The sequence below is a fragment of the Balaenoptera musculus genome, chromosome 1 (genome assembly GCF_009873245.2).
Source record: "Balaenoptera musculus isolate JJ_BM4_2016_0621 chromosome 1, mBalMus1.pri.v3, whole genome shotgun sequence".
NCBI classification, from domain to species: domain Eukaryota; kingdom Metazoa; phylum Chordata; class Mammalia; order Artiodactyla; family Balaenopteridae; genus Balaenoptera; species Balaenoptera musculus.
The window spans coordinates 970394-983814 of NC_045785.1; the positions used below are offsets into that span (position 1 = coordinate 970394).

Here is a 13421-nt window from a genome sequence, read left to right on the forward strand (position 1 = left end):
TTCCACGTCAGTATATTCCTGGCACTTCCCTGACTCTCATGAAAGTCGCCTTCACTACAGAGCTTTGTAAAAGCACAAAGCTTCCCGTTGTATCCTGAGTATTTTGTTTTCACATACTTTCAAAGTGTTTTGAAGGAGCAAAGTTGGAAACGTTTTTGAGGAAGAATAAAGCCAACAGTTCTGCTTATACATTTAGCTCCGCGTTTTTAACGAGCGGCCTCCTTCCTCAGGAGTTTGAATTACTGAATGCAGGTTGTGAAAGCGACGGTTTTGGTAACTTTCAATTCAACATAAGTGTCCAGTTGGTTTGGCTTTACTTCTGTCCCTAGATTTGCTCTTCAAACGGGAGCCCGGGACGGAGGAGACGGGATCGTGCTGGCTGGACAGACGCCCGTCTCGGGCTGACCGTGGACTCCCCGGTGGCCAGGGTCCCTCTGAGGACGGTCGGGTGTGCACGTCCAGGGGGCCCTCGGCCTGTCGGAGCCTGTCCCTGTGTGGAGAGGGGCCTGGTTTTCATGCCCGGAGGGAAGGGGGTGGAAAGGAAACACGTGGGAGGACACACAGGCCCCGATGTCGTCACAGCCTGACCCTCTGCGGAGGGCAGCTCTCGCGGCACATCCAGGGGCATCGAGGGGTGGTCGATCCCGGGATCGCGTGAGGAGTGGCTGTGGGGACGCAGGCGTGTCAGCTCGGCGGGCGGCCTGTCCCCACCGCACCGCACGTGGCGGAGCTGGGCTCGTGGGCCACTAGGCCGTTTCTTTACCCCTTTTTGCTGTTCTTTCCAGAATCCATCTACCGCCGCGGAGCCAGAAGATGGCGGAAACTGTACCGCGCCAACGGCCACCTCTTCCAAGCCAAGCGCTTTAACAGGGTGAGTTGCTGTCGAGGCCGCCGAGATGCCCCCCCGCCCCCCAGAGGCGGTGCCGGGCTCTGCTCTGTGCACAGGCGAGGCCTGTGAGCCGCTTTCACAGCCGCTGTCCCTGGGTGACAACGAGCCCTTTACGAGGCTCCCTGAGCCCGGGAAGGTGCCAGCTCGGGTCTTTTCTGATGAACTCGGCCTGTGTGTCCCTGCTACGGGATCCCCGTCCAGGCGCTGTGGCTCCATGGTCCCGCCTGCCTGCGCGCATTCAGAAGGGACGCAGATTTGTCCCATAACCAGGATGCGTGTGCTACCCCACAGTGTCCCCTGTTGGTCCCAAGGGTGTCCTGCGAAGCCCAGAGCCTGAGACAGCCCTCCAGCCCCCGGCCCGCTGGCCCCACTGTCCGGCCCGCTCCGAAGGCGCTTTAGCGGAGCATCTGGTGTTTCTCCTCGTGCTGCCCTGTGTCCTGTAGAAACCACGGGGTTCGCGTGGCTGTGTAGCCGTCCCGTTGCTGGCGGGCATCTGCAGGTGCCCCCACGGCCGGCGACCACGTGCCCCGGGGCTGCCGGCACAAAGCACCACAAACTGGGTGCTTCGCCGTTCGTTCTCTCACAGTCTGGAGTCCAAACCAAGGTGGGGCGGGGCCGCTCCCCCTCCCGCTGCCCTGGGAGGGTCCTGCTTGCCTCTGTGTAGCTTCTGGGCTTGCTGGCGGTCCTCAGAGCGCCTGGGCTGGGAGCACAGCCCTCCAGCCTCTGCCGCCTGCTCTCTGTCTCTGCTCCCCAAGGACACCCGTCATGGTGTTAGGACCCAGTCTGACCTCATTTTAACTTAACTAACTGCACCTACAAAGATACTTTTTCCACTTAAGGTTCTGGGTGGACCTGAGTCTGGGGGGACACCACGGAGTCCAGTACAGCAGCCAAGCGCCTGCTGACCTGGGGACCCCCGCATGCGCTGAGCGCTCTGCCCACCCGCCCCCCCCCCCACGTGGTGCACCTTCTCCGTGCCCCTCACAGCCCCGTGTGTGCCACCTCCCTCCGGGCACAGCACTCTGCCCTGAAGGTTGTGCCCGCACCTGGCACACAGGAGGCGCACACGACACAGTGATTTATCGTTTACTGTAATGGATGATTGGGGTAGAGTCAGCGGGGGAGCCCTGAGTGCTATGTTGGATGTAAAGAAGGGATACGGCATGTCTGTTGGGAATGAGAAGGGCCTTGGGAGCCTTGGCGACGTTGGGAGGGCACGGGGTCTTTGGGACATCGGATGCCGTGGGGAGGTCGGGCGTCGCCGAGTGGGGGCAGAGGGCCTGGGGTGCAGGAGTGATGGGCCTGGCCGACGGGTGTGGACGTGAGACTTTCCGGTGAACCACCCAGACGGACCGGGTGAAGCCTGGAGAAATGGAAACGTCCAGCCCCCATGACGCGAGGCCCCCACTGCCCACCCTCCCGTGTTTATTTAAAAAACGGACGACCAGCCAGCTTGCGGCCGGTGGCTTCTCTTCCTGTGCATCTGGGCACCGGCTTGGTTCTGCCAGAGAGGGTCTCAGGCAGACGGGATGGGCCACCCTTCAGGACATCAGAGAACTGCTCGTTCCCTTCATGACAGATTGACTCACAGGCCCACGACGAAGCCCACCCACCCGGCAAGGCCGCCCGGAGGGGCCTGGCCTCCCCCTCCCTGCAGGTTCTCGGAGGAAAACCCGTTTCTCTGATGGCAGAGCCTGGCACTCCTCCTGCCGCCCCCTCCCCAAAATCTGTGGGCAAAGGCTTCTCCTCCTCAAGGAGGAGGGGAACTCGGCGGTGGGGGGGTACCCACTCCAGCCCCGTCCCCACCCGCTCTCCCCGAGCGCCAAGCGGCTTTTCACAAACACCAGGAGGCCAAGGAGGGAGCCGACCCCGAGACCCCCGACAACGTTTAACCAGCCCCGCCATTCACACATGGGGAGGCGGGCGTGTCGCCGTTTGTCACCAGGCACAGTTCCCACCAGGGTCCTTGGGCTCCACGTCTGAGGCCGCGCCATCCACCAGTGTTAACTGCGGGGCTGCGAGGTCACCCCACGTGTCTCGGGAGCTACGCGCCTGGCTCTGCGGGATCCGCCAGACTCACAGGGACAAGCCCACAACGGAGGTCACTGCTCTCCTTCTTTGCCGTTGACCCAAGGATGGAAGCGAGGGCTGTCGGCCTCACTGGCCCAAGCTCCCTGCCTGGAGCTTTCTCTGCACTGGACGCAACTGAGCTTCTCGAGCAGAGAGGAAGGCTCAGCTGGGGACTCACGGTGGGGTGGGGGCGGCGTCCAGCCCACAGCGGGAGCACTGAGGTCCTCAGCCCCAGGGCTGTGGTCTGGGCAGCTGGAACGGGGCTGAGCAAGCATCCCCTCCCAGGGGCAGAGAGTAGGCGTTTCAGGCTTTGTGGCCCATGCGGTCTCTGTCACAACTGCCGGACCCTGACTCTGCTGTTACTGTTGCCGTGTGAAAGCAGCCCCAGACGTCAGTGACTGAAAACATGAGCAACGAACCACTTTGGCAGCACGTAAGAGACTTAAAAATATTTGCACCCATTAATCTATTAAGTCACGTGATTTTTCTGAGAAATGAAGCTTGGGGTTTTTTTAAAGTATTTATTTATTTATTTATGGCTGTGTTGGGTCTTCGTTTCTGTGCGAGGGCTTTCTCTAGTTGTGGCAAGCGGGGGCCACTCTTCATCGCGGTGCGCGGGCCTCTCACTGTCGTGGCCTCTCTTGTTGCGGAGCACAGGCTCCAGACGCACAGGCTCAGTAGTTGTGGCTCACGGGCCCAGCTGTTCCGCGGCATGTGGGATCTTCCCAGACCAGGGCTCGAACCCGTGTCCCCTGCATTGACAGGCAGATTCTCAACCACTGTGCCACCAGGGAAGCCCGAAGCTTGGGTTTTTTTTTTTTTTTTTTTTATATTACTTCTCTCACTTTTTTTTTTTAAATTTATTATTTATTTATTATTTTTATTTTTGGCTGTGTTGGGTCTTCGTTTCTGGGCGAGGGCTTTCTCCAGTTGCGGCAAGTGGGGGCCACTCTTCATCGCGGCGCGCGGGCCTCTCACTATCGCGGCCTCTCTTGTTGCGGAGCACAGGCTCCAGATGCGCAGGCTCAGTAGTTGTGGCTCACGGGCCCAGTTGCTCCGCGGCATGTGGGATCTTCCCAGACCAGGGCTCGAACCCGTGTCCCCTGCATTGGCAGGCAGATTCTCAACCACTGCGCCACCAGGGAAGCCCCGAAGCTTGGGTTTTAAGTTTTATTTATTATTGTTATTTTTTGGCCACAGCTTGCGGGATCTTCGTTCCCCAACCAGGGATTGAACCCAGGCCATGGCAGTAAAAGCGCCACGTCCTAACCACTGGACCGCCAGGGAATTCCCTAAGTTTTATTATTTAGTGGCACATTTCTTGAAATGTTGATAATTCAAATCTAGTTTTGAAATAAAGAGCCTTGTGGGGCTTCCCTGGTGGCGCAGTGGTTGAGAATCTGCTTGCCAATGCAGGGGACACGGGTTCGAGCCCTGGTCTGGGAAGATTCCACATGCCGCGGAACAGCTGGGCCCGTGAGCCACAGTTACTGAGCCTGCGCGTCTGGAGCCTGTGCTCCGCAACAAGAGAGGCCGCGACAGTGAGAGGCCCACGCACCACGATGAAGAGTGGCCCCCGCTTGCCACAACTAGAGAAAGCCCTTGCACAGAAACGAAGACCCAACACAGCCATAAATTAATTAATTAATTAATTAATTAAAAAAAAAAAAACTAGCTGTTTATCCTCAAGCAACTGCTCTCTTTAAAAAAAAAAAAGAATTCCAAGCCTCACAAGCAGGCCAAAGCAGGGCTTGCCTATTAACAACAAATAATTATTAAAAAAAAAAAGAGCCTCGTGGCTGCCTCTTCTGGGGAGATGTCTGCACATGGCCTCGATGCGACTGACGGGTGCCGGAACCCGGCACACCACGCTGCCCTTGATCACCCGTTGTCCTGGCCTGGGCCCTGGTGAGGGTGGCTCTGTAGGAAAAGGGATCTTCGTTAATTCGTGAAGACACCAGGTGGCTGTGGGTTTGCCCCTAAATATGATGCAGGCATTGTTGAATGGTGTTCTGGAGAACGCTGAACACGTTTAGCACGTTGTATAAAAAGACGTGAAGTTTTGTAATGGTTCCACGAATGCTGAGCGGTCCTCAGAGATGACGCCCCTTCCCTGAACCCCGAGTTTACTCACCAGCACTCACCCTCCTCGGGCGGGGATGCCAAGGCCGGCGTTAAACTGGATTGGCCCGAGTCGGAGGTCTGGGGGGGTGGCCCTCTGTCCAGCCCTCTGTCTGGCCCTTGCTGCCGTCCGCTGCATCTCAGGCCGTTCCCAGAGGGAGTCCCACAGCCCGTGTTGGCCTCCTTGTGGGAGGGATGGTTCCGGCAACGTGGGGGACTTGGGTACATCCTTCTCTTTCCTTTTACCGAAGTTGAAAGCAGTGGGGCGCACGGGCGCACGCGTGTGAACTTGTCTTCAGCAAACCTTTATTGGGCACCCACTGTGTGCTGGGCACTGTGCCAGGTGCTGACCACATGGCCGTGACTGAGACGTACGCGCTCTGTGTATGGGGAGGGGGCTCCTTCCTGGTGGGAAATCGGCTTCTCGGCGCCCGCTGGTGGCCAGCAGCCCGTCCTGCACCTCAGGCCCACACCTCGTGAGGGTTCGCTCTGTTTCCTAAATGAGCTCCATTGCGCGGCTGGTACTGTGTATCCTTTCTGTTCTCCAGGAGTAATTTGAGACTCTCTCAAAAGAAAGAAATTTGTTAAAAAATAGGCAAAAGAGGGTAAAACACGAAAACGAGTTACGGCTGGAAAAAAAACTAAATGGGGAACCTGTCGACGTGCGGACACCACGTAACTGCGAAGATGACTTTGGACGCCGAGTGGTGGGCGGGTGACCAGACTTCTGGACACGCTCACCTCCACGCATTTTGTGACATTCCAAAATTACGAAAACTTCTCCAAACAAGCCAGAAATGATCATGAATTTCAAGTGTTTAGAACCAAGAAGAATAAAGAGTGACCATTTAAAATCTTTTAAAACGCTGAGAAAAATACCAAGATGATTGCATGGAGCCCCAGAGCAGCTCAGAACCCTGACGCGGCCAGACGCCAGGCAGGGTCGCTTCTGTGCTCGTCGTGTAGGCGGGTGTTTGGACGAGGGTCAGGCAGCCGGCTCTCCTACCCGCTTCTCACCTGGGTCACTCCACCCACAAGGGGCCCCTCGGCTGTTCTGAGCGCAGCCTGGTAGGAGCTACGACTCCCACTCCAGGCCCTGCAATCCAGTCCCTGCAAGCAGGAGGGGGCGCTGCCCGTGGAGGGGTCTCATCACCCCTGCCCGCCGGGGCCTCCCCTTTTCCCTCACAAGGAGCAGAGCCCCAGCGCCCTCCTTGGGGCCTCGGTTCCCCCAACCTTGGGACGGAGCTGCCGAGCCTGGGCGGGGGCCTGGTGCCAGGGGTGACGAGGCGACAGGGCCACCTCCCACCCCAGCTGCGCGTCGTGACGGTGCAGCATGTCCGCGCGGCGTGGCGGGGCCCCCGGGCGCACCGGGCCCGGCTGACAGCGGCTGTTCTCGTCCCGCGCAGAGAGCGTACTGCGGCCAGTGCAGTGAAAGGATATGGGGCCTTGCCAGGCAGGGCTACAGGTGCATCAACTGCAAACTGCTGGTCCATAAGCGCTGCCACGTCCTTGTCCCGCTGACCTGCAACAGGCATATGGTGAGTGGGGGCCGGGTGCAGCCTGGGGGGTGTCCACACTGCCCCAGGGACCCTCAGCCTCCTTCTGTCCAAGTGGGGGGGCCCTGACACCGTCCCTGCCACCCGCGAGAGAGAGGAGGGGGCTCCCGTGGGCTGCAGGGTGACGGCCCAGGCCAGCGGTCCGGGTCGGGCCCTCTTCCTGAACCCCGGGAGCCCCCGGCACTCTTGGGGGCCGCAGGGTCCACCAGTAGGGAGCCTCCTGGATTGTGACGTCAGCCGTGGACCCCGGAGCTGGGGCCTGACTGCAGGCGACGCGAGATGGGGGCTGGGGGCGGGAGAGAGGAGTCAGCGTCAGCGTGTAAATACACGCGCTTTCTAAAGCACCTGCCGAGAAGGTCGCGGCCCGAGGGGCTGAGCGGTCACCTCGGCCTGTGGACTCACAGGTGACCTCAGCGCTCCTCTTCCCGTGTTCAGTGCGATGATGTAACAGTTGAATGATACGTGTCATGACGTGTGTTACAGTGTGTGTTACACAACAGGTGACTTACAAGTCTCCAGAAGCTCCGTCGTGGCGCCCGCCGGGTCACTGTGTTGCCGTCTCTCTGCAGGATTCTGTCATGCCTTCCCAGGAGCCTGCAGTGGACGACAAGAGTGACGACGTGGACCTCCCTTCCGAGGAGACGGATGGAAGTAGGGGCTGCTCGCCCCGCCCCCCCGGGAACACCCGTCCGCCTCCCCTTCCCCCCGGGCATCCTTTTAGATCCTCTCCTCTCTCCAGGGGCCAGTACCTGGGAGCATGCCCCGTGCTCGCCGCAGGACCGGGGAGGGCTCTCAGGGCCCCCCTCATCCGGGTCAGAGGTGGGCGGGGTGGCCTTCCCTGGGCGCCCACGTCTCTGTGTGCTGCCGCCTGGGGAGCCCGGGGCGGGGTTGCCCTCTGTGCCGACTTCGGACGTTCTAAGAGGCACGTAGTGCAGCGACCACCGTGGATACCCATCTCTGTGGAAAGGCCTGCTGTGCGCGCGGCAGGCTGCTGTGTAGTTCTTGAGTTTTAGTGGATTTTTTTTCTTTTTTCTTTCTTCTTTCTTTCTTTTTTTTTTTCGTTGGGGAGAGACTTTTTTTAATGCTAAGAAGCATTCAGAGAGTGATTTTGAGTACCAGTTGGACTGATGGCCCAGCTCTGAGCTTCTGCAGTTCTGTGCGCTGTTACAAGGGTGTGCAAGGGCCCTAGCCCTCGTGTGATAAATATGAGCTCCATCCCCTGGGATGGCAGGAGGCCACGGAGCACAAAACCCTTAGCACAGCACCTCATGTAAAGGAGACCCTTAACAAGTACCCATCCACCCAGCCCCCCGTCTGCATACCGTAAGAACAGAGACTGGAAGGCTAGACACCAAAATCCTATGATCCGTCGCTTCCAGAAGAATCACTAGGGAAGCTTGTCACAAAGGCAGGTTCCCAGCCCCAGAAGTTCAGAGTCAGCAGGTCTGGGTGGGGCCCAGGAAGCTGCATTTTCTTAAGTCTCTAGTTGAGTCAGAAGTGGCTGCTCCAGGCCTTCACCCTGAGCACCGGCTGGCCTGGCGGCCTGGCCTGGGCTACTGTGTCTCCACAGAGGGGCAAGGGCCGTGGGGGTCTCAGGCCACGTCCCTGACAACGCCTGTAACACCCCTTTTTTCTTCCTCTCTTCACTAGTTGCTTATATTTCTTCAACCCGGAAACATGATAACATTGAAGATGAACCTGAGGTGAGTATAGCAGACGGCTCATCAGTATTTTCAGTGTCCTGTTTATAGGTGCATTAGCTCATTTCTGGGGCAGTCGTGGAAACTCGAATATGAACGAGGAGGGTTGGGGGGAGCACGGCCTTGCAGACATCGGGGATCGTGCACACTGAGGCTTCCAGGGCAGAGGTCTGTGAGGTCTTCCAGACATTTAGCACAGAGGTGCTCTCTGTACAGCCGAATGGGCAGAGAGCGAGTGAACGTGGCAGCACGTGAGCCGTTGCTTAATCTCAGAGGTGAGGATATGGTGCTCATTGTACGTACTCTTTCACCGATGCAGAACTGGGCGTGGTGGGTCATTGGCTGAGTCTGTGTGCCCAAGCTTCAGGCCTGGTCTGAGCCTGGGTCAGAGGACCCCTCTGACCTCAGGATCCTCTTCTGTCAAGGGTGGATGATGATTGCACCTTTCCGTGAGGGTAAACTGAGAGCATTTGTATAAACACTTAGCACCATGCCCGGCACACGGAAGCTTTCCATGGCACTGACTGCCGGCGTGGCCATTTCCACATCAGTACAGGTGGCTCAGGCCATCACGGTGGACCACAAGGGGCACACATGACCTCCACAAAGGAAACCCTGTGCTCTTGTGCTTTGAGAGAAAGTGGGAAGGCTGGCCGCTCGGGGGTGGGCTCACTCTGACCTGGCTGTCACGCTCACTCCAGCACCCAGGTTCTTACATTTTCCGCGGCCGCCACCCTCCCCCGTGGCAGGTGTCCCCGTCTCTGGGACTCAGTGCCTTGTGTGGCAGGGACGTTGGCGCCCACAGGCAGCTCTCACGGGCCCTCTGGTTTGGGGGGATGGGGTGTCCGGGTGGGGGAGTCGGCCTGTTGGGCGGCAGTGAAGCGGGGTGGCAAGGTGGGGGGGAGATGACAGTGGGGAGATGACAGCTCCGGGAACAGGCCCTGCCGCCTTCACAGCTGGGTCTCAGCAGGGGCACATCCTTTATGAAGCCCCAGAGGCTGCTGCCCCAAAGGTTCATGGGGGCCCAATCCTGGCACCGTCTTCTGCTGCGGGTGAGGCCTTCCCACATCCTCTCCACCCAGACCGCACAGCGGGTCCAGGGCTGACTCCTGAGCTGCAGTTTTTGTCAAATTTTATTTGCATAAAAGCCTGCCTTTATTTTCCGTGTGTGCTTTCCACACTACCAAGCAGCTCTGCAATTCTCAGCAGACACTGAGTGTCCTACAGTGTAACCCAGCTCTGACACCATCAACTGGGGGACAGATCCCCCAGGTCGGGGGCTCAGTCCCACAAGACGGACCCCTCCTCCCACTTTAGATGCCAGTTGCAAGTCCAGGTTGTCACCTGTGCTTGTGAGCGACTGGCTACAGATTGGAGGGTCCCACGACCCCCTCCTCAGGTTCAATTAATTTGTGCGAATGGCCCACAGGACTCAGAGAAACGTTTTACTCACCAGATCACTGGGTTATTTTAAAGGGTTGTAACTCGGGAACAGCCAGCTGTAGGAGGCGCACAGGGTAAGGTGTGGGGAAGGGGCGAGGGCTTCCATGGTCTCTCTGAGCGAGCGCCACTCCCAAATCTCCACGTATTCACCAACCCAGAAGCTCTCCAAACCTGTCCTCTTGGGGGTTTACGGAGGCTTCATTACACAGGCGTGATGATTAAGTCATTGGCCACTGGCGTTGGAGTCAACCTGTAGCCCCTCCCCCCTCCTGGGAGGTCAGGGGATGGGACTCACCCTCTAATCCCAGGGTTGGTTCCCCTGGCAACCAGCTGCATCCTTAGGTAGCCTAGGGGCTTCCCTGTAGTTGCCTCGTTAACATAACAAAACACACCTTGCTGGCTCTCAGCACTTAGGAAACCCCCACCAGGTTTTAGGAGCTGTGTGCCCGGAATGGGGCCCTAGAACAGATAGGAACTTGGTGTTACAAATCACAGCATCACAGCTGGACTCTGGGTGATAAATGAGGCTCAGGAAGTTGTGGTTCTGAGCAAGGACAGTCCCAGCTGGGGCTCAACCTCTGTGCACAGGACCTCAGGGAACAGCAGCACCTTGAGAGGCCACACCTTTCCCAGGGTCAGTGTCCCCGCCTGGACGTCTAGATCTTTCTACCTGGTCACTCTGTGTCTGGAGTGAGTCAGGAGCACTTCATTACCCTCCCTCCGCCAGAGATAATTCTCAGGAGGGGAGCTTGTGCTCTTAACCACATTGCCTTTCTCTGTCATCGTATATTGTTTCTAGTGGTACTTGCTTTGGCAGGTCTTTCCAGACATTAGCGAGTTATGCTTTGCAACTCCCCAGGGAGGGCCAGGTGGCCTTCCGGCCGCTGCACCGATGGCCCTGGGGTGTGTGAGCCTGCACGGCCTATCCAGGCGGGGCTGGCCCCGAGCATGCCTCCTCGCTTGCCGAGGGCCCACCGGTGGCTGATGACGGCTCTCGGATTTCCGGCCCCTTCCACCAGAAGCTCTTGGGGTTTGCTCGTGGGTGGCGCTGGGGTGGCGGCCTTTGGGACGGAGAGTCAGGACTTGTGAGCAGGACGGGGCTCTGGGTTCCGGGGCGCAGACGCCACGTCTTCCCCCATCGCGCACGAGTCCCCTTCCCGCTTCCTCCCGTTTTGTCCTCCCTCCCTCAGGACCTCAAGCCGGTTATCGATGGGATGGACGGGATCAAAATATCTCAGGGGCTCGGGCTGCAGGACTTCGACCTGCTCAGGGTCATCGGGCGCGGGAGCTATGCCAAGGTCCTGCTGGTACGGCTGAAGAAGAACGATCAGGTCTACGCCATGAAGGTGGTGAAGAAGGAGCTGGTCCACGACGACGAGGTGAGCGCCCGCCTACTCGCTCCTTCAGATGGAAGTCAGCGCACGTAACCGAGTTTGCCACTTGACCGCTTTCAAGTGCACAGTTCAGTGGCGTTTAGCGCATTCACGGTGTCGGGCCACCCTCGCCACCACCCCGCTCCACACCCACTCATCCCCCAAAGGCCGCCCCGGCCCCCTCCCCGGCCCCTACGGCCGCCCACTGTCTCCGTGGATTTGCCTGTTGTGGACACTCTGTGTAAGTGGAACCGTGCGTTATGGGACCTTCTGTGTCCAGCTTCTCTCACGGAGCGTTGTGTTCTCAAGGTCCATCCACGTGGTAGCAGGTGTCTGCGCGTCCTTCCTTCCTTTTTAAGCCTCGGCCATGTTGCGTTTTACGGATCAACCCCGTCGGGCTTCTCTGTTCACCTGCTGACGGGCACTGGGTTTGTCTCTGCTTCCGCTGCTTGAGTCGCGCTGCCGTGAACGGCTCCGTGTGGTTATTTGCTTGAGTCCCTGTTTCCACTCCTCCTGGGTGTTTACCCAGGAGGGGAACTGCTGGGTCATAGGGTAATTCTATGTTTACCTTTCTGAGGAACAGCTAAACTGTTTTCACGGCAGCTGTGCCATTTTACATTCCCAACAGCAACGCGTGAGGTTCCCAACTTTTGCGCATTCTTGCCGATGCTTGCCGTTTTCTGTTTTTTGACCATCGCTGTCCTAGTGGGTATGAAGTGGCTTTGATTGGCATTCCCATAGTGACAACGTATTGAGCTCCTTTTCACGGGCATCTTGCCTTGATGTACTTTTGACCTGTTTCTTTGACCCCTGAACGGGGGTGACGTCCCTAAGAAGCAGAGAACTGACTTCACAGGGAGCGGTCACTCTGTTACGGTGCAGCCGCCGCTGACCCCTGAGGCCACTTGGCGCCCGTGGAGCGGGGGTCACGGGAGGGCTCCCCGGCCCAGGCTCGCAGTCCAGAGGGCAGAGCGGGGCTGCACCAAGTCCCCGCCTGTCCCCCGCCTGTCCCCCCGCCTGTCCCCCCGCCTGTCCCCCCGCCTGTCCCCCCGCCTGTGTCCCCCCGCCTGTCCCCCCCCGCCTGTCCCCGCCTGTCCCCCGCCTGTCCCCCCGCCTGTCCCCCCGCCTGTCCCCCCAGCAAGCGCGTTTGTGCAGTGCTCCCACCGCCCAGCTGGCCCCTCAGCCCTGGGTGCTGCGCTTACAAGTGAGTTGGGGCGTCCGTGCCTCACAGCTGAGGAAGCGGAGGCCCCGGGAAGTGCGGGGTCCGGCTGGCGTCTTCACTGCCGGTTGCAGCCCCGCAAGAGGATTCCAAGCCCCTTCCCAGCCTGCGGCCGGCTGGAGGGTTGATGGTGTGTGAGGGCTGGTTTCTAGAACGCTGAGAGGAGAGGCCTCCAGAGAGCGTTACTGCTCTGGTCGCTCTCGGCGTCTTCGCACGTGGCCGTGACTGGAGCTCGGACTCAGAGGTGGTCTCAGGGGAGCGAGACCCCAGGATCTGGCGCGCGGGCCAACTGTGCGTTTGTGAGAGGCCCTGCCGTCCCGTGGCCCCCGTCCCAATCCCAGGAACCTGGGAACGGGACCTTATTTGGGGAGATGTAATTACAGATCCTGCGGCGGTCATGTTGGATCAGCTGGGGGGCCCTAAGTCCAGTGACGAGTGTCCTTTTAGAGAAAGGCAGGGAAAGATTTGAGACAGGAAGGAGGAAAAACACACACAGAGAAGTCACTGTGAAGACAGGCGGAGAAGGGCCAGAGTCCCCTGGAGGTGCAGGAAGGACCCTCCGCGGGGCCCTGGGCAGGCGCGGGGCCCTGCCCACACCCTGAGCCCGAGGCTTCTGCCTCAGAGCAGCGAGAGGACACAGTTTGGAGGATTTAAGTCCCGAGGTCTGTGGCGCTTTGTTAAAATAGCGTGGGGAGTCCGGCAGGCGGGAGGCAGGTGGACCCGGGGGCGTGGGGGAGGAGGCATCGTGCACCCACCGGCGTTTCCTTCCTGAGCACCCGGGTGGCCAGGTGCCTGGGGGAACAGACGCAGGGACAGTCAAGGGCTCTGTTTGAGGCCGGCTCTGCGCGTGAGACGCTGAGTGGGGACACCAGGTGGCCACTGCACGAGCGAGTGGAGCTGGGGGAGGTGGGGCTGGTCAGACAGAGCCATGCCACCCAGGGCGTCCCCGGGAGCGAGGGGCAGAGGGGTCAGGACCCAGCCCCAGGACGAGGAACCCAGACGGTCTTTGGCCACCAAAGGGCTGCTCACTGAGAGTCGGCTCATTCTTCC

At 59.3% G+C, this 13421-nt stretch overlaps 1 protein-coding gene across 2 annotated transcripts in view; it reads left to right on the top strand.

Moving 5' to 3' along the window:
- The window catches only part of PRKCZ (protein kinase C zeta), a 99819-nt gene that overhangs the window by 66370 nt on the left and 20028 nt on the right, over positions 1–13421 (top strand). For both annotated transcript variants that reach the window (XM_036865144.1, XM_036865153.1), the window contains 5 exons: positions 786–871; positions 6487–6618; positions 7206–7287; positions 8287–8339; positions 10970–11158. In XM_036865144.1, coding sequence (XP_036721039.1) covers positions 786–871; positions 6487–6618; positions 7206–7287; positions 8287–8339; positions 10970–11158 — 542 coding nt within the window. The remainder of the gene's footprint in view (positions 1–785; positions 872–6486; positions 6619–7205; positions 7288–8286; positions 8340–10969; positions 11159–13421) is intronic.